The 25,248-nt window shown below is 44.1% G+C and overlaps 1 protein-coding gene across 5 annotated transcripts in view; it reads left to right on the top strand.

The window, feature by feature from the left end:
* SMARCD3 (SWI/SNF related, matrix associated, actin dependent regulator of chromatin, subfamily d, member 3) overlaps window positions 1-25,248 on the top strand; it is a 210,912-nt gene that overhangs the window by 152,787 nt on the left and 32,877 nt on the right. For all 5 annotated transcript variants that reach the window (XM_030546621.1, XM_030546623.1, XM_030546620.1 and 2 more), the window contains 2 exons: window positions 16,888-17,010; window positions 19,471-19,566. In XM_030546621.1, the coding sequence (XP_030402481.1) occupies window positions 16,888-17,010; window positions 19,471-19,566 (219 nt within the window). The remainder of the gene's footprint in view (window positions 1-16,887; window positions 17,011-19,470; window positions 19,567-25,248) is intronic.

Below are 25,248 nucleotides of genomic sequence, written 5' to 3'. Positions count from 1 at the left end.
GAGGGAGCAATTTGAGGCCGAAAACCAACAGTAATGTTTGGTGCCCTGCACGGGAGTGAAGTACATTGGTTACAATATTGGTAGGAATCTGTGTTTGCAAAGCTGATTTGCAGTGCCTGTTTCTTTCCTGGGCTAAGTTATCTTTTACTTTATGCAATAATGAAGGATGTTTTCAAAGTCAAAAAATCCATTTATTGAAAAGAGAATTCATTTATTGAAAGAAACACAACTGTTTGGGAATCAGAAAGGGCAGGGGGGTGGGGTGGGGAACGGTACAATCACAGATTTGTGTATATCCTGTCTGGAGTGCTGTGCAATGAGTGCTTCACTTCAGGATGGCTATACTGCATGGTGATGGGGGTTGAGTGCAGAGGGTAAGGGTCGTAGTTCTCAGGGCTGGTTGGTGAAGATACAGGTGTTGGAGGCAGCTGGTGGCGGTAAGAACCCGGATTTTGGGGAAGGTGGGTTGGAGGTGACATGGGGGCACAAGGGAAAGAATTTTGGGACAAGGGCTGCAGGGGGGCCGGTGCAGTAGTGCTCCGCCTGCATGGCTACAAGCGCCTGGATAGAGTCCTCTTGGCGCTCCAGGATGCTTATCAGCCGCTCCGTGCTTTGCTTCCGGTGCACTGCATTTTCCTTGCTGATCCTGCTTTCTCTCTCGCTCCACTCCTGCACTTTTTGATTCTCTGTAAGAGATTGATGCATCACTTCGTGCAGCATGTCATTTTTTCTTTTTTGTGGTCTCTTCTGGAGTTTTTGCAATCTCTCAGACAGTGATAACATGGACAGCTGAGATCTCAAGGTTGCATCTGTAAAGGCAAAATGCAACACTTAACAGAGGCAGCATTGTTTATACCAGACAGAATAATGATTCCCCTGCACTTAAGGAGGGCACACACTGTCTACACAATAGCATAATTTTCCCATCCCAAAGAGAGCGCACATAATCCACGGGAGTAAGAGGGACTGATTGTTTCATAGATGTACTGTCCTCTGGGTTTCTGTGCCTTGGAGAGAGCCAGTAGCTGCAGGGGGCACCTACATTGAACACTGTCCCAACGTTTTCCACAGGAGTTTATCCTGGAAGATATCTCGCTGCTGAGAGTGACCTCGGAAGCCAGAGAGGGTCTTCTACTGCAATGCGTCTTCCACCCTGGCCCGTATGCAGTTTGCTGTGTGCAGCAATGGTCCCCCTGCCCCTCAGGGCACAGTGGCCCGGACACATTAGCCTGACTGGGACAAGGACCACGATGGCTCTTCCAGTAAACCTGCGCAAGCTCATTACCCACATTCTGGATGAGATTTGCGAAGAGATTACCGAGGCCGATTACTGCGATCTGATAGACCACATCAATGCGCTATTCCGCATCTAGGCATGCATGCTTGCAGCCCTAACCCTCCTCTCCCGAAAAATTTCCTTCCTGAAAATAAAAGCTGCTTACCGGGAACCTGCTCTTCTGTTTGTCCTCGAGCAAGTACCGGCTGCTTCGACTGGCTGCCTTCCTCCTGGCTTGAGAAGAGCTCCTGACTGCATGCTTCCAGGGATTCCAGGGTGTCTCCCCCTGCCCAAGCACCTTCACTCCCTCTTTTCTACTCCTCCTCCTCCTCCCCCTGCTCTGAAGTGTCCATGGTGGTGCTCGGAGTGGAGGTGGGGTCACCCCCAAGTATCGCGTCCAGCTCTTTGTGGAAATGGCAGGTCATGGGGGCAGTGCTGGAGCAGCAGTTTGCCTTGCAGGCTTTGTGGTAGGCATTCCACAGCTCCTTCACTTTAATCCTGCACTGCAGTGCATCCTGGTCATGGCCCCTTTCCATCATGGCCCTTGATATCTGTCCAAAGGTATCGTAATTCCTACGGCTGGAGCACAGCTGGGACTGGACAGCTTCCTCCCCCAAAACACTGATGAGGTCCAGCAACTCGCCATTTCTCCATGCTGGGCTTCGTTTGGCACGTGGAGGCATGGTCACCTGGAAAGATTCACTGATCACACTCCACACTTGGCTGAGCAAACAGGAAGGGGATTTTTAAAATTCCCAGGGAATTTAAAGGGCGGGTCTGACAGTTAGTCATCTGAGGCCAGGCCATAGAGTTCGAACTGATGAACAGAGTTGCTAGAACAGGCAATGTGGGATACTGCCGAATACTTCTGGAGGCCAATCAAAGTGCATTGGGCGGCCACACTGCCGCAGCAATGCAGCAGCAGCAGCACAATATACTTTATTCCTCTCTGGGAGGTGGATTACAAGCTGCGCAGTAACTGCGGAGATACAGAGCTGTACGTGCCTTGCCAATATGGACAGGGAGTGAGTTACAGCACTGTTGGTGACTTTATTGCGCTGTAACTCTCAAGTGTAGCCAAGGCCTGAGATCAGGCAATTTTTGCTTGGTTTGGAATATTCTTATTTATTTACATTATTTGTGGAGCACTGGCAACAGCTATATTGAAGGGTGCCCCAGCATTTCCATCATAAATGCTGCTCCAGGTTACTTGTAACCCTGAAATATTCACTGTAGTTGCTGCCATTTTTCAGATCTTGTCTGCCTGAAGGTCAATTATTTAGACGTTTTAAGGAAAATGGTTCAACCATTTTTGAATGAGTGGAGACTGGAAAACATACATTTACTCCATTAAAAATGCTTTGGCCTTTGTGAGCAGCTGTAGTGCTGAAAAAAATGGCAGCTGTGGGGGTAGCTCAAATGGCAGGGGCAAGGCCTTGGGTTGGAGGTTGGGGAATGCAAGCATTGAGCCACCTGCCAGCTCACTCTACTGCTGGCAGCAACCCCAATCAGCTGTTGCCTTCTCTGGCCCTTATCCTGCCTCCTGTCATCTCTTTTTCTGTCTCTTGCTCTCTCTGCATTAGTGCATTGCTATACCATGTCCATCACCATGTTGTCAACAGTGCCTCGTCTTGCAGGCCAACATTCATGGAAGGCCACCTCTGTTTTAGTTCTTTTGTAAACAACCAATATAATTGTCACAGTGCCTTGGGCCTCCGGGTGCATGTGTGCATTCTAGCATGCCTATAATAGCCAGGGCTGGATTTCCAGTTAGGCACAGTAGGCACGTGTCTAGGGGCACCGTACCTCTCTAAAAACTGCGTGTCTCAGGAGGGTCAGCTGTAGGCGGGGTTGAAGGTTGTTATTTTTTTAAGATTTGCTAGCTAGTAAGTCTGCTGCTGCGAAAAGTAATATTTGTATGTTTGTTAATATCACTTTTTTCACAGCAGACTTCCTCAGCCCTGGCAAGCCAGGGGACAAATTAAGCCCTGGATGGAGAGGTGGGCAGGGAGACAATGGGGGCCAGGGATGATGAGGGGATAGATGGGGTTGGGGCTGGGGAGGCAGCAGGGATCAGGGGCAATGCGGGATGGTGATGAGCCAAGGGCCGGCATCCAGGGCCAGAGCCTGCCACCCCAGGGCTGAAGCCTGACCCTCACTGCCCCTGGGAAGGTAGGGAACTCACTGGCTGCCTGCTTCTCTGGCATTTGTGGCTCTAGAGGGGGCAGGGCCCACTGCTTTGCCCCTCTCCAGTCATTGCCCAGGGGGCTGTGGCCACAAGGAGAGCCCCTGATGGCCGCATTTGAGAAATACTGTGCTAGAAGTCTAAATACTAAGGTGGGTGAGCTAGAGGAGTGCCTGGCATTAAATGAGGATATTGATGTAATAGGAATTACAGGAACTTGTTGGAATAAGGATAATTGATGGGACATGGTAATATAAGGGTACAAAATATATAGGAATGACCTAATAGGTTATGCTGGTCGGGGCGTGGCATTATGTGTGGGGAAAAAAATACAGACTCAAAGTAAAAATATTAAATGAATCAAGCCATACCATAGAATCTGTATGGATAAAAATTCCATGCTTGAACAATAAAAGTATAGCAGTAGGAATATACTACTGACCCTGAGACCTGGATGGTGATAGTGATTGTGAAGTATCAGAGGGTAGCCGTGTTAGTCTGGATCTGTAAAAGCAGCAAAGAATCCTGTGGCACCTTATAGACTAACAGACGTGCATCTGAGGAAGTGGGTATTCACCCACGAAAGCTCATGCTCCAAAACGTCTGTTAGTCTATAAGGTGCCACAGGATTCTTTGCTGCTTTTAGTGATTGTGAAATGCATAGGGACATTACAGAGGCTACAAAGGCAGAAAATCAAATAATAAATTGGGATTTCAACCTGTGTTCCCTGTAAGCTGTGAGCTTGGGCAGCCATGCAGGAGAGATTCAAATACCACACAGCTGATTATGTGTGTTCAGGTGCCCCTCCCCCCCCCCACTTTGCTCCATCCTGCAGCTGCTGCCGGGACCCTCCTGCTGCCTATGCAAAGCTGGGTGTGTGTGGGGGGGTAGGGTGCTGATGTCAGGGTGACCCCCTCCCCCCGTCCCTGTACCCCATCTCCACAGAGCAGGGAAGAAGGGACAGCCTGGCTCTGGAGGACATGAAGCTGCAGTCTGAATGATGAGTGGCTGAGTGCATGTCTTAAAGAGACAGTGCACTCTTTCTGAGATTTCCCCAGCAGCCAGCTCACACAGTCTCTGTCTCTCTCACTCTCACACACACACTCTCTCTCCCCTTCCCCCTGCCCATGTACCCCATCTCCGCAGAGCAGAGGAGGAGAGACAACAGGTTTAGGACAGAGCAGGAGAGCGTTCAGTGAGTGTCTTAAAGAGACAGCGCACGGTTTTCCCCAGCAGCCAGCACACACAGACACTGTCTTTGTCACACAGACACACAGTCTCTTTCACGCTCACCTCCCAACATGTACTTGTATTGTTATTATTATTGTTACTTTTTGATACTTCCTGCAATGCCCATATATTCTCTGTAATTTTATTCTTTCAAAGTGTGTTATTTTAGTTTTTTGACTGGTCTATGCATTTCATAATTTTTATTTCTCTCTTACACTTACATTTAATTCTTTGAGTAGTGAGTTCTAAAATGCCTCACCTGTCTTGACTGGAGTAATTATCCCTATGGTAACTTTTTTAAAAAATATATATTATATCTAGGTTTTTTGTTTCTACTGGTGGCCCACAACCCCACATACTTTGGTGCACATAACAAAATTTATTCCGCACATGGATGGAAAAAATTAGAGAGAACATTGATTTCAACTATTCTTGTGTTGATTGGATATCTGTCACCTCTGGAAGGGATGCAGATATAAAATTTTTTGCACCATAAATGACTGCTTCTTGGACCAGCTTGTCTTGAAACCCACAATGGGAGAGGGAATTCCTGATCTAAGTGGAGTACAGGATCTGGTTCAAGAGGTGAATATAGCTGAACCATTCAGTAATAGCAACTGTAATGTAATTAAATTTAATATCCTTGTGAGAGGAAAAATACCAGAGAAACCTACTCAGTAGAATTTAACTTAAAAAAAGGCAACTACACAAAAATGAGGAAGCTAGTTAAATAGAAATTAAAAGGAACAGTCACAAGGGTGAAATGCCTACAAACTGCATGGAGATTACTTTCAAAAGGCCATAATAGAGGCTCAGACTAAATGTATACCCCCCAAAAAGAACACCAATAAGAGAACCAAAAAATGCCACCAAGGCTAAACAAGAGAGTAAAAGAGGCAGTTAGAGAAAAAAGGGCATCGTTTAAAAAGTGGATGTCAAATCCTACTGGGGGAAATATAAAGGAGATGAACTGCTGACAAGTCAAGTGTAAAAGTATAATAAAGCAGGCCAAGAAAGAATTTGAAGAGAAACTAATTATACAGAAACTAACAGTTTTTTTAAGTACATCAGAATTAGGAAGCCTGCCAAACAAATAGTGGCTCCACTGGACAATTAAGGTGTTAAAGGAACACTGAAGGAAAACAAGGTTGTTGCACAGAACTGAATGAATTCTCTGTATCTGTTTTCACTGAAAAGGATATGGGGGAGATCCCCACACTCAAGCCGTTCTTTTTAAGTGACAAGTCTGAGGAACTGTCCCAGGTTGAGGTGTCAGTAAGAGAGGTTTTGAAACAAATCAATAAATTAAATCATGATAAATCATCAGGACCAGATGGTATTTATGCAAGTGTTGTGAAGGTACTCAAATATGAAATTGCAGAATTAGTAACTATGGTATGTAACCTATTGCTTAAATCAGCCTCTGTACTAGATAGCTAGGGGGTAGCTAATGTAAAACTGATTTTTAAAAAAGGCTCCAGAAGCGATCCTGGGAATTATGGGTCAGTCAGCCTAACTTCAGTATCAGGCAAATTGCTGAAACTACAATAAAGAACAGAATTATCAGACACATAAATGAACACAATATGTTGAGGAAAAGTCAACATGGCTTTTGAAAAGGAAATCATGGCTCACCAATCTGTTAGAATTCTTTGAGGATGCCAACCAGCATTTGGACAAAAATGATGGAGTGGATATAGTGTACTTGGACTTTCAAAAAGTCTTTAACAGGTCCCACACCAACGCCTCTTAAGTGAAGTAAGCAGTCATGGGATAAGAGGGAAGGTCCTCTTATGGATCAGTAACTGGTTAGGGGTAGGAAACAAAGGGTAGGAATAAATGGTCAGTTTTCACAATGGAGAGAGGAAAATAGCGGGGGTCCTCCAAGGGTTCATAACTTATCTGGAAAGAGGAGTAAACAGTGAGGTGGCAGAATTTACGGATGATACAAAATTACTCAAGGTTGTTAAGGCCAAAGCTGACTGCAAAGAGTTACAACTGGATCTCACTAAACTGGGTGACTAAACTGGCAGATGAAATTCGATGTTGATAAATGCCAAGTAATGCACATTGGAAAACATAATCCCAATTATACATACAAAATGATGGGGTCTAAATTAGCTGTTACCATTAAAGAAAAGATCTTGGAGTCATCATGGATAATTCTGTGAAAACATCCACTGAATGTGCAGCAGCAGTCAAAAAAGTGAACAGAATGTTAGGAACCATTCGGAAAGGGATAGAAATAAGACAGAAAATATCATGATGCTACTATATAAATCCATAGTACTCCCACGCCTTGAATACTTTGTGCGGTTCTGGTTGCCTCATCTCAAAAAAGATGTATTAGAATGGGAAAAAGTGCTGAGAAGGGCAACAAAAATTATTAGGGTCTGGGACAGCTTCCATATGAGGAGAAATGAAAAAGACTGAGACTGTTCAGTTTAGAAATGAGATGACTAAGGGGGGATATGAGAGAGGTCTATAAAATCATGAATGGTGTGGAGAAAGTGAATAAGGAATGTTATTTACCCCTTCACCTAACACAGGAGCTAGGTGTCACCTGATAAAATTAATAAACAGCAGACTTAAAATGAACGAAAGGAGTACAATGCACAGTCAAGCTGTGGAACTTGTTGTTATGGGATATTGTGAAGGCCAAAAATATAACTAGGTTCAAAAAAGAATTAGGCGAGTTCATGGAGGATAGTTCCATAAATGGCTATTAGCCAAGATGGTCAGGAACACAACCCCATGCTCTGTGTGTCCTTGAACCTCCAACTACAAGAAACTGGGATAGGACAACAGGTGAGGGATCACTTGAAATCGCCCTGTTCTATTCTTTTTCTCTGAAGCATCAGGCACTGGCCACTGTCAGAAAACAGGTGTAATGATGCTGCCTCTGGCAGGACACAACTAAGAGTATCAATTCCGGACAAATTGCTTAGAGCAGGGCAGACACAGCCCAAAAGCTGGAGTTCCTTTATTACTAAGGCACTACTAACTCCTGAGTTTCACTTACGTCCAGAATCACCTCTGGCCCATCAGGCAGATTCCTACCTAATCCCCTTTTTGGCAAACTCCCCTCCTCTCCCTTGTCTCAGCACACAGGGCTGGTTACAGACAAATACTGGAAGAGTGGGGCAGCTTTTTTACCAGGCAACTGCCACTCCAAACAGATAAACTGCTGCTCTTCTCACTACCCTGAGCTACTTCCAGCAAATCACAATTACCCTGGGACTTTTCAGCTTGGAAAAGAGGAGACTAAGGGGGGATATGATAGAGGTCTATAAAATCATGACTGCTATGGAGAAAGTAAATAAGGAAGTATTATTTACTCCTTCTCATAACTAAATGCTAGGGGGTCACCAAATGAAATTAATAGGCAACAGGTTTAAAAGAAAAAAAAGTAATTATTTCTTCACACAATGCACAGTCAACCCTAAAGTCAGTCTTCTCTGGTCTTGAATAATCTAAATAACTTTATTTCATCTGCAGATTTTGCCACCTCTTTTCTTATTTTATTCCCAGATCATGTATACGTAAAGTAACTCCTCACTCAAAGTCATCCTAGTTAACGTTGTTTCGTTGTTACATTGCTGATCAATTAGAGAACATGCTCATTTAAAGTTGTGCAATGTTCCTTCTAACATCATTTGGCAGCCGTCTGCTTTGTCCATTGCTTGCAGGAAGAGCAGCCCCTTGGAGCTAGCTGGTGGGGGCTTGGAACCAGGGTGGACCGGCAGCCCCCTATCTGCTCCCCTAAGTTCCCTGTGCAGCAGCTGCCCAGCAGGCTATCAGTTACTGGGCAGTTCAGCTGTCCCTTCCCCCACTGCCAAGTGCTGCTCTGCCCCTGCCCTGGAGCCTCCTCCTTGCTGTGCGGGGGGCGGGGGGAAGAAGGATGCTAATGTCAGGATGTCCCCCTTCCCCCTACTCCTGCCTCCCGCTTACCCCATCTCCATAGAGCGGGTGGGGGGACACGACAGGGCTCAGGATGGAGGGAGCTTGCTGGCAGCAGCAGCTGTCTCACCTTGCTGATCTACTTAAAAAGGCAATGTACTTAGAGTGGGGTCAGCATACTTAAAGGGTCAGCGCACATCTCTCTCTCTCTCTCACACACTGTGTGTGTCTCTGTCTGCCATGCTGTCTCCCCTCCCTCCATTCATACTGCCTTGTAGAGTGAGAGGCTACATTAACAACCATGGGTTAACCCTTGAGGTCTCAGCCGATTGCTAATTCATCATTTAGCAGTAAGGCATTCCCTAGGAAATATCTCACTCTCTCATTTCACTACCTCAACGAAGCTTCACAATCATCATCGCTGTGTACTAGTATTAAATTGTTTGTTTAAAACGTAAACTCTCTCTGTGTGTATGTATGTGTGTGTGTATATAATATAGTCTTTTGTCTGGTGAAAAAAAATTCCCTGGAACCTAACCCCCCCCATTTATATTAATTCTTATGAGGAAATTGGATTTGCTTAACAGCGTTTCACTGAAAGTTGCATTTTTCAGGAACATAACTACAACGTTAAGCAAGAAGTTGTTGTATATTAAACAATACCAATCCTGATGTGAAACCTTGTGCACCCACTTTTAACTTTTTGCCTTGATGAAAACTGACCAGTTATTCATAGTCTCTGGTTTTTGTCTCTTTGCAGTTTCCAATCCACCCCATATCTCCTAAATTTCTTTAGTAACTTCTTGAGAGGCTACCAAATTCATGTGATTTTAACATTTATTCCACATCATACCAACTTATAGTTTGTCTGCCTGTCAGCCTCTCTATATGTAGATACAAAAGCATAGATTTTTATCTACTCTGTCTTTTGAGGACAAGATTTACCCTACACTTAGGAGCATGACATAAAAAAACTAGGAACAATAATAAATTAACATAGTACATGTTACATCAATTAAAAACTGGCTAACTGGTAGGTCTCAAAATATAATTGTAAATCGGAAGTCATCATTGACTGGGTGTGTTTCTAGAGAAGTCCTTCAGGGATTGGTTCTTGGCCCTATGTTGTTTAATTTTTTTATCAGTGAGCTGGAAGAAAACACAAAATCGTCACTGGTAAGGTTTGCAGATGACAGAAAAATTGAGGGAGTGGTAAATAATGAAGAGGAAAGGTCTCCAATACAGAGTGATCTGGATTACTTGGTAAACTGGGCACAAGCAAACAGTATGTATTTTAATATGGCTAAATGCAAATGTATACCTCTAGGAATAAAGACTGTAGGCCATACTTAGAGTATGGGGGACTCTATTCTGGGAAGCAGTGACTCCGGAAAAGATTTGGGAGTCGTGGTGGACAATCAGCTGAACAAGCGCTCCCAAAGTGATGCTGTGGCCAAAAGAGCAAATACAATCCTTGGCTGCATAAAACAAGGGAATCTTACGTAGGAGTAAAGAAGTTATTTTACCTCTGTATTTGCCATTGGTGCAACTGCTGCTGGAATATTGTGGCCCATTCTGGTGTCCACAATTCAAGAAGGAGGTTGTTAAATTGGAGAGGGTTCAGAGAAGAGCCATGAGAATGATAAAGAATTAGAAAACACGCCTTATAGTGACAGACTCAGGAAGATCCATTTCTTTAGCTTAACAAGACAAGGTTAAGGGTGACTTAACTACAGTCTATAAGTACCTGCATGGGGAACAAATATTGGATCTTGGGCTGCACAATCTAGAAGAGAAAGGTCTAACACTTTCCAATGGCTGGAAGTTGAAGCTAGACAAATTCAGACTGGCAATATTTTTAACAGTGAGTGTAATTAAACACTGGAACAATTTATTAATAGTCATGGTTGATTCTCTATCATTGACAATTTTAAATCAAAATTAGATGTTTTTCTAAATATATCTGCTCTAGGAATTATTTTGGGGAAGTTCTGTGATCTGTGTTAAATAGGAGACAGACCTGATAATCACAGTGCCCTTTCTGGCCTTGGAATTTATGAGTCTGTTAGCAGCATGGAGGTCTATATGTGACATGTGTACATAGATCTGTACACAATGCTGTACATGAAAGCTGCAGTCCGGCAGAGTTCTATGCCTTCAGCAGATTTTGGTTCATCCTCTAGTATCTGTTGTAACTTGAGTGAGATTCCCTAGCAGAGCTAGGGAAGCATCCAACAGAGATTGTAACCTTCAGTGAACTCACCAGCAAGTTACAATCACATTCAGGCAGTCAGTGGAGATTGTAATTTGTATTGGGCACCTCACAGAAGTTGCAGTCTCTGTTCAGACACTCCTTGGAGATGGTCGCTTCAACGGGGGACCTCGTGCTAGTTCAAAAGTTAGGAATGTAAGCATTGTGAACTACAGTTAGTTTTTTAAACAGAGTTGGTTCATTTCCAGGAATGCTGCTTATTTAATCAAACTTATGAGCTCCACTGGTTATTGTGAATCTGATGCCTGAAGAACTCAGAGATAGAAATAGCTGCTGTTCGTACGGTTGCAAGATCTGTTTTCCCAGTGTGTATGTGAGACTCATGTTCTAGTATAGTCTGTTCCATTCTGCATAGGTTCTTATGCTACTTTCATCACCATAGTATCTGAGAGCCTTCTTTCCCTTTTTCATTCTCTGTCCAGTGGGAAAATTGAGAGTGCACTATAGTGTTTTCTTTTGATAGGTTTTATTTTTTTAAAAATGTATGTGCTGCTATACGTGTATATTATTGAAAGGAGGTCAGATAAGTATCTTGAACTTGAAGTGGAAGATGATAGTTCTTAGTTCTATGGAGAACAGTTCACCATCTTGAACCAGTCCCCAAGAAAGTTCTGTCTCCTGAACATGATGAACATTACTCTTGCGGTGGGCAGTTCCAGTGTGCCTGAGGAACAGATATATTGATCTTGGTCTTCATCCTGGAGTTTTAAGTGATCTTTTCAATATCGTGGGCCCAGGCTCCTGAGCACCTTTGTGATAAAGACCAAGACTGTGACTTGATATTCTGTGGGAAGCTAGGGTGCAGAGAGAATGGGTGTGATGTGCTTGGGGTGATCTGTGTTTCTGAGATATGCTGTTGCAATCTGTGCTAGCTGGCACTTCCTAATTGCGGATGGCATCATGCCCAGGTATATTGGATTGCTGTAGTCCAGCCAGAAGGTGACAAAAGTGTCTATAACTGAGACGAAGTCATCATCTGCCAGGATGAGGTGGAGTCTCCTAATGAACCAGAGATGTAGAAAGCAAAGTTCACAGATGCTACTGCAAGGAATATAAAAGTGCACATGAGCTGTGAAATGAATTGGCCAACTGTGAGTGTGAACCATCAACCAAAGGAAACAGCATTATGGTTGCAAAGTGCTTATTTTGCTAACCAGCATTACCTTTGTCTTGCTGGGGTTTAGATTCAGCCAGATGTTCCTCATCTGAGAGCTGATTTGTCCAAGCTCTAGGCCATCTTTATAGTAAAGGTGTAGTTGTATGTGGGGAAGGATACGTAGAGCTGTGTGTCATCCACATATTACAGCATTTGAATCATTGTTGTCTCACCAGGTTTCCTTTTGGCTTCATCTAGATGTTGAATAGGATCAGAGACAGAACTGGTCCCAATGGGACTCCATAAGTTGGGCATCTAGTTGCAAAGCTGCAGTTTTCCATAACTGCCCTCTGCATGTGTTCATCCAGGAATGACTCAAATCATTTTAACACATTCTCCTGGACCCCTGTGACCTCTTTGAGGCAGGACAACAGTATTGGACAGTATCAAATGCTGCAGAGAGAGCCAGTAAGAGGAGGATGACTATCTGCCTTTACCTGTTGACAGCAGCATATCCTCTATCAGTGCTACTAATATGCTTTTTCTGTCCCATATCCTGGCCTGAATCCAGATTATGTCAGGTATAGGTTGCTAGCTTTGGTTAGATGAGTTCTAGACAGCCTTTGGCCAGCTTCTCTGTGAGTTTGAAAGTTTAATAGTGAGCAGTATTTGGCTAGAACCATTGTATCCAGGGTAGGCTTATTCAGCGTTCATCAGACTATTATATATTTGAAGGAGGAAGGGAAGATTCCTCCTTAAATAGGCATTGATTGTTTTGGTCAAGAGTGGAACCACTTACTCATGACTCACTTGTACTAGCCAGGAAGAGGAGGGGTCAGATTCACACCAATACTTCTTGTGAAGTGAATGGGCTGGACTCTGGAAATACAGATGGGCTGTTGGTTGGCTGGCAGAGGGGGATCAGATCCCTGCAAGCCAAAGAAACTTTCCTGAATGTGCGTGATCATTTCAGTGAAGTAGGAGGATAATTCTTCACAGTGCTGGGTTCTGCTGTTGGCTGCAAACATCACGGTTAATGAAGCAGTTTACCACCTCAAATAGTTTCTTGAGTGGTATTTGAAGTGGAGGCTGATAGGAAGGTTCATTTGGCCTGTAATACAGCTTAATGTGAGCTTGGAGGAATTCTTTATCTTTCAATCTGTCTCTTCCAGCCTTTGTTTTCTGCTGTCGGTGCTTGAGTTTTTGTCCTTCTGTCTTCATCCAGCACAGGGTTTCAGAAAACCAAGATCTGTGTGGATGCATACAAATAGACTGTCCTGGCCCAAGGTAGCACCTATGGGTATGTCTACACTACAGTAAAACACCCATGGCCAGTCTGTGTCAGCTGACTTGGACTTGTGGGGCGTGGGCTGTGGGGCTTTACAGTTGCAGTGTAGATGTGGACTTGGGCTGGAGCGGAGGTTCTGGGGCCCCATGAGTGGGGAGGGTCCCAGAGCCTGAGCTTCAGCCTGAGCCTGAACCTATACAAAGATGTTTTATAGCCCTGCAGCTTGAGCTCCATGAACCTGAGTCAACTGACACTGGTCAGCTGCAGGTATTTTTTTACAGTGTAGACATACTATTTGAGTCCACCATGTTACACCTGAAGAGTTTACAAGCTAAAAGCAAGATACATAGAATCCAGGACACACTAGGAAATCCATAAGTAGGCATCATTTAGTATTGTTATTCATAATTATTATATGATTCTTCCTTGTGGCACAATAGGAGACAAGTTCTGATACGTAGGGTGCAGCTGACTTGTACAAGAACATGAAGGAAGTATGAGAAGCTTAAAATTGATGTGTTGGGCAAGGGCGAACCAGTGGAGAGTTGCAAGAGGAAGTGTGATGTAGTCTAGTTGACAGGGATGAAAAATAATTTTACCTGTCTCATTTTGAATGGACTAGAGGAAACAATGTAGATATCATGGACGATCAGAGTGGAGGAGCTAGCAGTGAAGAAGACAGGAAAAGATCAGGGTTTGAAGAACTGGCTCTTTGGACCATCTAATTGGAGATGAAGAGTCAGATTTTTGTTATATTGAGGAGGAAGAAATAGAAAGATTTAGATACAGCCTGAATATAAGGAGAAAGTGAGAGGAAGGAGTTGAAGATGATCTCCGGGTTGCAAGTTGGGGTAACAGGGAAGATGATGGTGATGTCAATGGTAATGAAATAAATGGAGAGGGTTTAGAAGGTCACATAAGGAGGTCAGTTTGAGTCATGATAAGTTTGAGTAATCAGCAAGCCTTGCAGGAAGAATTATTGAGTGGGAGGCAAATCAAGTGGGAAGAGGTGGATTTGTGAGTCATCCAAGAAGGTATGATATTTATGGAGGTTATAAACTCTGTTTGCAGTGTAGTTGTAGCCATGTTGGTCCCAGAATATTAGGGAGACAAGGTGGGTGAGCTAATATCTTTTACTGGAACAGCTGTTAGTGACAGAGACAAGCTTTCGAGCTAACAAAGCTCTTCTTCTGCTCTGTGTATCTCAAAAGCTTGTGTCTGTCACCATTATAAGGTCTGATGGTTTATTGGAGCAGCTTGTGTGCTCAAAGGTATGAAACCCACCACACTGGTTGCTAGGGGAATATTGTAGATGATCAGAGCAGTGCAGAGATGGGGGTGATAGCTGTGCTGGAAATGGAGGAATGTGATGGGATAGATAGCTACTGGGGAGGCCTAGAGTGCATGTGTTATAGGGGGCAATTGGGGTGGCAGCAGAGTTGTGCCGGAGGTACAGCAGTGTGTGGTGAACATTACAGGTAAAGCTCTGCAGGATAGGGAAATATGGTGAGGGGGATGGAACTGCTCGTGTATCTAGTTTTGCAAGTTCATATACTACAAAAATGGGTGCCGTATAAGAGAGGTGGCCAACTTTACAGACCCTCCAAGCTGCATACAACAATCTTCAGAAGTTCAAGAGCCAAGGTGTGCCTGTTGGGGCTTGAGGCTTGAGCTCTGCGGCAGGGTGGTGGAGTTAGGGGCTTCTGCCCTGCAGAGAAGGGGGATCTCAGGGCTTCAGCCCCGCGGGAGGCAGCTGATGAGGTTCGAGGCTTCAGCACTGCAGGAAGGGGAAATCTCAGGGTTTCAGGCCCACTCCTGCCTTGCAGGCACACCCCACAATATTGAAGCCCTGAGACCCCCCTCCTGCTGGGCAGAGCCAGAGGCAACAGGGGTGGGGACTCATGGGGTCACATGCTCCTCCAGATTTTTGCCAGGATTTGCTGGCCCCACTCCATCACGTGTTGCCACTGGGCCCCCTCCCTGCACAGCAGCTGCTGGAATTGGCAAGCTGTGAGCTGTGGCCGTGAGGAGAGGCTGCAGCAAACAGCTGGGAGCTGCAGGGAGAACTGCTGAGGGTATGGGGTATGTGTGCCTGGGGGTACATGACTCAAGCTGTTGGGGGAGCTGAACCTTTGTGCTCCTCCCCACTGTCAGCAGGCATTAGTTGTCTCAGGCAGAAGACCGGAGCTCCTTCCCACAGTCTGTAGGTGGAGAATAGGGTGCGGGGAGGGCGCTGTGTGGGGCTCCACAAGCCACACTTTAGCTGTAAAATCGCTGCATGTGGCTTGCAAGCCGCGGTTTGGCCATCCCTGCAATATAAAAATCTGGATTGAATCATCCATAAAAGACATTCATATGACAAGAGCTTTGCTGTTATGGCTCATCATTGTCCTTGTCAGGGTTCCTCCCCCACTCTGAACTCTGGGGTACAGATGTGGGGATGCACATGAAAGACCCCCTAAATTTATATTCTACCAGCTTAGGTTAAAAAATTCCCCAAGGCACAAATTCCTTTCCTTATCCTTGGATGGTATTGCTGCCACCACCAAGTGATTTACACAAAAATTCAAGAAAGGGTCACTTGGAATCCCTGTCCCCCCAAAATATCCCCCTTTCATCCCCTTTCCTGGGAAGTCTTGCGAATAATATACCAACCAATTGGTTAGCAATGTGAGTAGAGACCAGACCCTTTATCTTCAGGACAATCAGGTTCTTAAAATAAAACTTTATTATAAAGAAAGAAGTAAAAGAATCACACCTGCAAAATCAGGATGGAAAGTAGCTTTACAGGGTAATAAAAAGATTTAAAACACAGAGGACTCCCCCTTTGGATTCAGCTTCACAATTACAAAAACAGGAATAAAACTACCTTTGTAGCATAGGAAAATTCCCAAGCTAAAAACAAAAGATAACCTGATGCATTTCCTTGCCTTACTTACAATTTCTGTAATTTTAGATGGATTATTCCAGGTATATTTTCAGGAGATGTTGTACCTGCTTGGTCTCTCCCTCCATCTGGAGAGGGAACAACAAAGAGAACACAAACAAAACCTTCCCCCCTGCCCCCAGATTTGAAAGTATCTTTTTTCCTCGTTGATCCTTCTGGTCAAATGCCAACTAGGTTATTGAACTGCTTAACCTCTTACCGGTAAGGCAATTTAATACAGCTGCCAAGGAGGGATTTTATGCTACTCTTTCCTTTATATTTATGACAATCCTCATCAGCACTGGCTGGAATTGAGAAAGGAAGAATAAGATTGTTTTAAAGTATCAGTATTATTTAATCTTTTTACACTAAATAGTTTTCAAAAGGTTTGTAAAACCAATAGGGCATTAGCTTCCAGGGCTGTGGGGTGTGCACGGTACCCTTCTTTCTTCCTTGGTGTATGGCCCATTCTCTGCTCTTCCTCACTGGTGGATGGTTTCTGAATGGAATTTCAAGATCCAGCATTTCAGTAAGTTTTGTTACATACCCAGGGGCAATTGCAGAAGTATGCTGATGCAACTCCACTGAGCACTCAGATTCTATAGTGATAGAGGGCCATATAAATACTTAGATACATCTGTATCCCAGAGCTACCTGATGCCCTGAATGTGCGCTGTGTGTGTAATTTTCTTATTTCTGTTTTGTTTAAACAGCAAAAACGGAAACTGAGGCTGTACATCTCCAACACCTTTAACCCTGCAAAATCTGATGCTGATGACTCTGATGGCAGCATTGCATCCTGGGAGCTGCGAGTGGAAGGGAAGCTCCTGGATGATGTAAGATTTTGCTGCATATCTCTCTCCACTATGGTTGAAAAGGGGCTGGAAGTTCCTGTTGTGTTCTGTAGGATGCTGGACTGTCACAGAGATGTCAGTGTTAGAAAGGATATCTCCATATAGGAGTGGAAGGGCCACTACTTCTGTGAAAGCATATGTCCAGCAGAAGCAGCAGTACAGACATAATTCTGTGGCATGTGGGTGAAAAGGGAGGGGAGGGCGCACGATACTGACAGAAGGTAAGAAAGGGAGAGACCCAAACATAGAAGAGGAGAAGAGGACTTCACTGGGGGAAGTTCATTCCATTTGTAGATGTAAGCTGGATTTGGGCCATACCTTGTGGGATTGACCAATGCGGAAGGCAGTATTGACACAGTTTTGACCATGTCTGGGGAAGGCAGTGTTGCTAGGTGGTATGACATGAGCAGGACAGGATGTGAGGGGTAGGCTAGAGGGGCAAGAAGAGGATGTAGGGTGGTTTGTGTTCATAGGAAGTGTAAGAGAGCATACGTAGGGTGTCAGGGCCAGGTTAGAAGAGGATTATTATTTTTTTTTTATAGCAGTAGTGCATAAAGGTCCCAATCAAGGTCTTAGTTCTCTTCTGTTAAGTGCGGAACATACATATAGCAAAGGCAGTTGGTTGTATTCTGGGGTGCAATCCAGACCAGTGAGGGGTTACAAGCTTGGGTGCCTCTCAGTGTTTTATTGTTGTTCGGGGTACTTACAAACAGCCTAACAGCATACATGTCACAACCTGAGTGTCTAAGTATAGCTGCAGCCCTGGTCCAGCAGCTCTAACCTCAGCAGCCTGCCAGACCACCCCTGTCACACGCTGGCTTCCACCAGCCTTGGTTACTACTTGCAGGGTGACCCCAGCACACTCTCAGTCCTGAATTTTCTCCAAATGTGTGTTCTGCGCTGTCCAGCCCTTTCCTCAACAGTTCAGATGTTAAAGGTCCATTTCCCCTGTAAAGAGTCAATATTCAACAGTTTGCTACTTTAATTGGCATTACCAAACAGTTCAGTTTAAACACAACACTGGATTGGTTTAAATTAAAAAATAAAACAAGTTTATAAATAAAAAAAGATGGTTTTTTTGAGTGAATTCAGGTATCGGGTATTAAACTCAGGAATAGTTACAAGAGAAACAAATGACGCTTTTTGGTAACTAAAACTCAGCAAGCTAGACTTGGTTCAAGGTAACATCCTTACCACATATTCCCAGCAACATGGCTGACCAATTTTTCAGGTCAAGATTTCCCTCCAAAGTCAAAGAGCTGGTTCCTTTTTTCTTCGTAGGTAGAAGAGAGATGATTTGGGGGTAGTTTTGCCCCTCACTTTTATAATCAATTCACCCTTTAAATTGGATCCTTCTGAAGATTACACTTCCAAGCAAAGCTTATTCAAATAGTAAAGAAGGTGACATGGAGTCTGCTGGTGAAGGAGGCTCCATGCTCTTTTTTCTTACCTGTGTTTGCTGAAATGCTGGTTTGCCTTGTCTCCCTGCCATTTCCCCCCTTGCTGTCCTGAGCATCCTGTTTATTATGTATATATAAATTGAGATAAACACACAGTCCTCTGTTTAGGATAGACATGTTTAACAACTTTTACCTAGTCAGGACAATGTGGTTTTGAAAATGTGCTATTAACATCATGCAGGGGGATTTCATAACTTTATATATGATGTTGCTACATACATTTCACCACGGTATTACCAGCATGTCATTAGTTTTCAAATGATTCCTCTCAAGACATATTTTGTACAAAGATTATTACAATAGTGTGTAGGTTATGAATAAAGGGGGTGCTTTCGGTCGCACTGTCCCTGTCCCTAAAGAGCTTACAATCTAAGTATGCGATGAGAGGCAACAGGTGGGAAACACAAGCAAATGTGTGGAGGAGAAGATAATAGTGAAACAATCACGATTAGTGTAATAAGCAGCAAATGCTGCACAGTAACTGTCAAACCATGGTATGTTTCTGGAAGGGACAGGGTGAGACTTCGACATGCTGACCACCAATGAAATAGCAAAGCAACATTTAAATCTGACAAAAGGAAATATTTTTTGTACTATGCATGATTAACCTGTGGAGCTCACTGCCACAAGATATAATTGAGGCCTTGTGCTTTTTCAGATTAAAAAAAAAAGAATATCCATCCTTAAAATAGTTAGGATAAACTGTCTTACTCCAGGGTACAAGCCAAAGTTTTCTGATAGGGTTAGGGGGAATCTTCTCCTATGTGCAGGTAATTCCACAATTGCCCACTATCAGGTTTCTTGCACCTTCCTCAGAAGTAGCTGGTACTGGCCATTCTCAGAGACAGAGACTGGACTAGATGGACCTTGAATCCAATCCAGTCTGGGAATTCATGTTCCAGAGGAGGAGGCCACACAAAGTTAGCAGTAAGCCCAAGCTGAGGTGTGTTCTTTGACATTTCTCTGTTTTCTGATTTTACAGCTCAGCAAACAGAAGCGGAAATTTTCCTCCTTCTTTAAAAGTTTGGTCATTGAGCTGGACAAAGATCTTTATGGACCTGACAATCATTTGGTGGAGGTAGGAGGCTCATGCAACCCTAACACACAACTCTGCTTCTACTGCAACTCAATAACTATGTATGCTCTTAATTCCTCCTACCATGTTTACTTTCGTTGACTCTTTCTGCTGGGATGTTAGTGGCCTTTCAAGTGGCTACCAAGCTAGGCACAGTGAGTAAGGGGTGATGGTATATGTTCTCTCTTAGGGATACGAGAGAGATTTGCCATACGTAGTATTTATGACTGTAGTGCTTAAATAATCTTCATTCAGGCATCGTAAGCAACAAAGCATACCAACTGGAAGAGTCCAATCAATTGAGATGAGCTGTCATAAGCAGGAGAAAAAAAACCTTTGAAGTGATAATTGAGATGACCCATATGTTGAGTTCTGCTCACACCTACTATGGGTCATCTCAATTATCACTTCAAAGGTTTTTTTTCTCCTCCTGATGATAGCTCATCTCAATTGATTGGACTCTTCCTGTTGGTATGCAAACTTCCACCTTTTCATGTTCTCTGTATGTATAAATATCTCCTGTCTGTGCATTTCATTCTGTGCATCCGAAGAAGTGAGCTATAGCCCATGAAAGCTTATGCTGAAATAAATTTGTTAGTCTCTAAGGTGCCACAAATCCTCCTGTTCTTTTTATTGAGGATTAAATACATTTTCCAGTGGGGGTACATGTAGCATGTCTTGCACCTTAAGGAGCAGATTTCGCAAGGTGATTTATCATCTGATGTCATGGGGCAATGTTGAACAGGACAAACAGCCAGGCCTGGTTCGTTGGTTGGTCTCCTTGTTATATGCTTAGTTTCATTCAGATGAGTGTCTGCTAGTCCTCTGTGAAAAGAGCTGGGCCACACTGGGGAACAATACTCTGCTACAGAATAGCACAAAGCAAGCACAGAGTTTCTTAGTGTCTCCACATTGGCTCCCCAGGTAGAACCAGCCAATTTGCTGATCAGATTATTACTTTTTTTTAAAATTCAATTGAAAATAAACTTTGTTCATGAAACATACATGTAGTGACTAGGACTGTCAAGTGATTAAAAAAATTAATTGTGATTAATTGCATGATTTAAAAAAATCACAATTAATCGTGCTGTTAATAATAGAATACCATTTATTTAAATATTTTTGATGTTTTCTACATTTTTAAATATATTGATTTTAATTATAACACAGAATACAAAATGTGCAACTGCTCATTTTATATTTATTTTTATTACAAATATTTCCACTATAAAAAACAAAAGGAATAATAACCTAGAATCATAGAATATCAGGGTTGGAAGGGACCTCAGGAGGTATCTAGTCCAATTCCCTGCTCCACACAGGACCAACACCAACTAAATCATCCCAGCCAAAGCTTTGTCAAGCCTGACCTTAAAAACCTCTAAGGATGGAGATTCCACCACCTCTCTAAGTAACCCATTCCAGTGCTTCACCGCTCTCCTAGTGAAATAATGTTTCCTAATATCCAACCTAGACCTCCCCCACTGCAACTTGAGACCATTACTCCTTGTTCTGTCATCTGGTACCACGGAGAACAGTCTAGATCCATCCTCTTTGGAACCCCCGTTCAGGTAGTTGAAGGCTGCTATCAAATCCCCCTCACCCTCTTCTCTTCTGCAGACTAAATAACCCCAGTTCCCTCAGCCTCTCCTCATAAGTCATGTGCCCCAGCCCCCTAATCATTTTCATTGCCCGCCGCTGGACTTTTTCCAATTTGTCCGCATCCCTTCGGTACTGGGAGGACCAAAACTGTATGTAATACTCCAGGTGTGGCCTCACCAGTGTCGAATAGAGGGGAATAATCACTTCCCTCGATCTGCTGGCAATGCTCTTACTAATGCAGACCAATATACCGTTGACCTTCTTGGCCTCAAGGGCACACTGCTGACTCATATCCAGCTTCTCACTGTAATCCCCAGGTCCTTTTCTGCAGAACTGCTGCTTAGTCAGTCGGTCCCCAGCCTATAGCATGCATGGGATTCTTCTGTCCTAAGTGCAGGACTCTGCACTTGTCCTTGTTGAACCTCATCAGATTTCTTTTGGCCCAATCCTCCAATTTGTCTAGGTCACTCTGGACCCTATCCCTATGCTCCAGCATATCTACCTCTCCCCCAAGCTTAATGTCATCTGCAAACTTGCTGAGGGTGCAAGGAATCCCATCATTCAGATCATTAATAAAGATGTTGAACAAAACCGGCCCCAGATTTTCAATTACCCCATTGCAAGTACTGTAGTGCAATCTCTTTATCGTGGAAGCTGAATTTACAAATTAAGAATTATGTATAAAAAAATAACTGCATTCAAAAATAAAATAAGTCTCTCAGTCCTACTTCAACCAATTGCTCAGACAAACGAGTTTGGTTGCAATTTGCAGGAGATACGCCGGCCGTTTGTTGTTTACAATGTCAGCAGAAAGTGAGAACAGCATTGTAGCTGGTGTTGCAAGATATTTACATGCCAGATGCACTAAAGATTCATATGTCCATTCATGTTTCAACCACCATTCCAGAGGACATGCGTCCATGCTGATCACGGGTTCTGCTTGATAATGATCCAAAGCAGAGCAGACTGATGTGTGTTCATTTTCATCATCTGAGTCAGATGCCACCAGTAGAAGGTTGATTTTCCTTTTTTTGGTGGTTCAGGTTCTGTAGTTTCCACATTGTGGTGTTGCTCTTTTAAGACTTCTGAAAGCATTCTCCACACTTCGTCCTGCTCAGATTTTTTGATAGCACTTCAGATTCTTAAATCTTGGGTCCTGTGCTGGAGCTATTTTTAGAAATCTCATATTGGTATGTTCTTTGCTTTATGTCAAATCTGCTGTGAAAGTGTTCTTAAAACAAACATGTGCTGGGTCATCATCCAAGACTGCTGTAACATGGGGTGGGGGATGGGTGTTCCACGACCACCACTCCCAAGAGAAGGAGGCAGGTGGTGGTGGTTGTGGACTCCTTCTTAAGGGAGAATGACTCATCTATCTGCTGTTCTGTCTGGGAAAACCAAGAAGTGTGCTGCTTACCAGGAGCTAGGATTCACGATGTGACGGAGAGACTGCAGAGACTCATCAAGCCCTCGGATCGCTACCCCTTCCTGCTTCTCCATGTGGGCACCAATGATACTGCCAAGAATGACCTTGAGCGGATCACTGCAGACTACGTGGCTCTGGGAAGAAGGTTAAAGGAGTTTGAGGTGCAAGTGGTGTTCTCGTCCATCCTCCCTGTGCAGGGAAAAGGCCCAGGTAGAGACCGTGGAAGTCAATGAATGGCTACATAGGTGGTGTTGGAGAAAAGGCTTTGGATTCTTTGACTGTGGGATGGTGTTCCAAGAAAAAGGATTGCGAGGCAGAAACAGACTCCACCTAACGAAGAGAGGGAAGAGCATCTTCGCAAGCAGACTGGCTAACCTAGTGAGGAGGGCTTTAAACTAGGCTCACCGGGGGAAGGAGACCAAAGCCCTGAGGGAAGTGGGATACTGGGAGGAAGCATGAGCAGGAAAGCACGAGAGGGTAGGACTCCTGCCTCATACTGAGAAAGCAGGACTATCAGCAAGTTATCTTAAGTGCTTATACACAAATGCAAGAAGCCTGGGAAACAAGCAGGGAGGACTGGAAGTCCTGGCACAATCAAGGAATTATGATGTGTTTGGAATAACAGAGACTTGATGGGATAACTGACATGACTGGAGTACCGTCATGGATGGATATAAACTGTTCAGGAAGGACAGGCAGGGCAGAAAAGGTGGGGGAGTTGCACTGTATGTAAGAGTGCAGTGTGACTGCTCAGAGCTCCAGTATGAAACTGCAGAAGAACCTGAGAGTCTCTGGATTAAGTTTAGAAGTGTGAGCAACAAGGGTGATGTCGTGGTTGGAGTCTGCTATAGACTACCAGACCAGAGGGATGAGGTGGACGAGGCTTTCTTCCGGCAACTAATAGAAGTTACTAGATTGCAGGCCCTGGTTCTCATGGGAGACTTTAATCACCCTGATATCTGCTGGGAGAGCAATACAGCGGCGCACAGACAATCCAGGAAGTTTTTGGAAAGTGTAGGGGACAATTTCCTGGTGCAAGTGCTGGAGGAACCAACTAGGGGCAGAGCTCTTCTTGACCTGCTGCTCACAAACCGGGAAGAATTAATAGGGGAAGCAAAAGTGGATGGGAACCTGGGAGGCAGTGACCGTGAGATTTTCGAGTTCAGGATCCTGACACAAGGAAGAAAGGAGAGCAGCAGAATATGGACCCTGGACTTCAGAAAAGCAGACTTTTGACTCCCTCAGGGAACTGATGTGCAGGATCCCCTGGAAGAATAACATGAGGGGGAAAGGAATCCAGGAGACCTGGCTGATCAGCCTCATCTGGAGTACTGTGTCCAGTCTTGGGCCCCACACTATAAGAAGGATGTGGAAAAATTAGACAGAGTCCAGCGCAGGGCAACAAAAATTATTAGGGGGCTGGAGCACATGACTTATGAGGAGAAGCTGAGGGATCTGGGATTATTTAGTCTGCAGAAGAGAAGAGGGAGGGGAGATTTGTTAGCAGCCCTCAACTACCTGAAGGGGGGTTCCAAAGCAGATGGAGCTAGGCTGAGGTCCCTTCCAACCCTGATATTTTATGATTCTGTCATTCTATATTCTGTGAACATGAAATATACAGCAGAATGTGGGTAAAACAGAACAGGAGACATTCAGTTCTCTCCCAAGGAGTTCAGTCACAGATTTAATTAACGCATTATTTTTGTAACAAGCATCATCAGCATGGAAGCTTGTCCTCTGGAATAGTGGCCGAAGCATGAAAGGGCATACGAATGTTTAGCATATCCGGCACATAAATACCTTGCAACGCCGACTACAAAAGTGCCATGCGAATGCCTGTTCTCACTTTCAGGTGAAGTAAGTAAGAAGCAGGTAGCAGTATCTCCTGTAAATGTAAATAAACTTGTTTGTCACAGCCCTGGTCTACACTACGAGTTTTGTGTAGCAGCATTAGATCAATTTAACCCTGCACTTGTCCGCATGATGAAGCCATTTTTGTTGACTTAAAGGGCTCTTAAAATTGATTTCGGTACCCCTCCCCAACGAAGGGATTTGCGCTGAAGTCAACCTTGCTGGGTCGAATTTGGGGTAGTGTGGATTCAATTCAATGGCATTGGCCTCCGGGAGCTATCCCAGAGTGCTCCATTGTGACTGCTGTGGACAGCACTCTCAACTCCGATGCACTGGCCAGGTAGACAGGAAAAGCCCTGCAAACTTTTGAATTTCATTTCCTGTTTGGCCAGTGTGGTGAGCTGATCAGCACAGATGACCATGCAGTCCCAGAATTGCAAAAGAGCTCCAGCTTGTGCTTTAGTGTTTTCCTGCATCAGTGCCTATATTTGTTGCTTTGTTTTAATAGAAACAATTCTAATTACGTATTTATATAGCATCTTTCATTCAGAAAGATCCCAGCATATCTTGCAGACTTAGCAAACTTACTCAGTGTACACATGAATCACTGCATCCTCCAGTGTAATAAGTTAGCTCTTTGACAGTGCATGCCTCACACTGTCCAACAGTTTAGGGCAGGATGTGAAGATGAGGAGAGGCTGAGGGAACTGGAATTATTTAGTCTGCAGAAGAGAAGAGCAAAGGGGGATTTGATAGCTGCTTTCAATGACCTGAAAAGAGGTTCCAAAGAGGATGGAGCTAGGCTG

This window comes from Gopherus evgoodei, unplaced genomic scaffold, assembly GCF_007399415.2.
Source record: "Gopherus evgoodei ecotype Sinaloan lineage unplaced genomic scaffold, rGopEvg1_v1.p scaffold_47_arrow_ctg1, whole genome shotgun sequence".
Lineage (NCBI taxonomy): Eukaryota > Metazoa > Chordata > Testudines > Testudinidae > Gopherus > Gopherus evgoodei.
The sequence above is the reverse complement of the archived record's forward strand: the minus strand, read 5'-3'. Positions and strand labels throughout refer to the sequence as shown.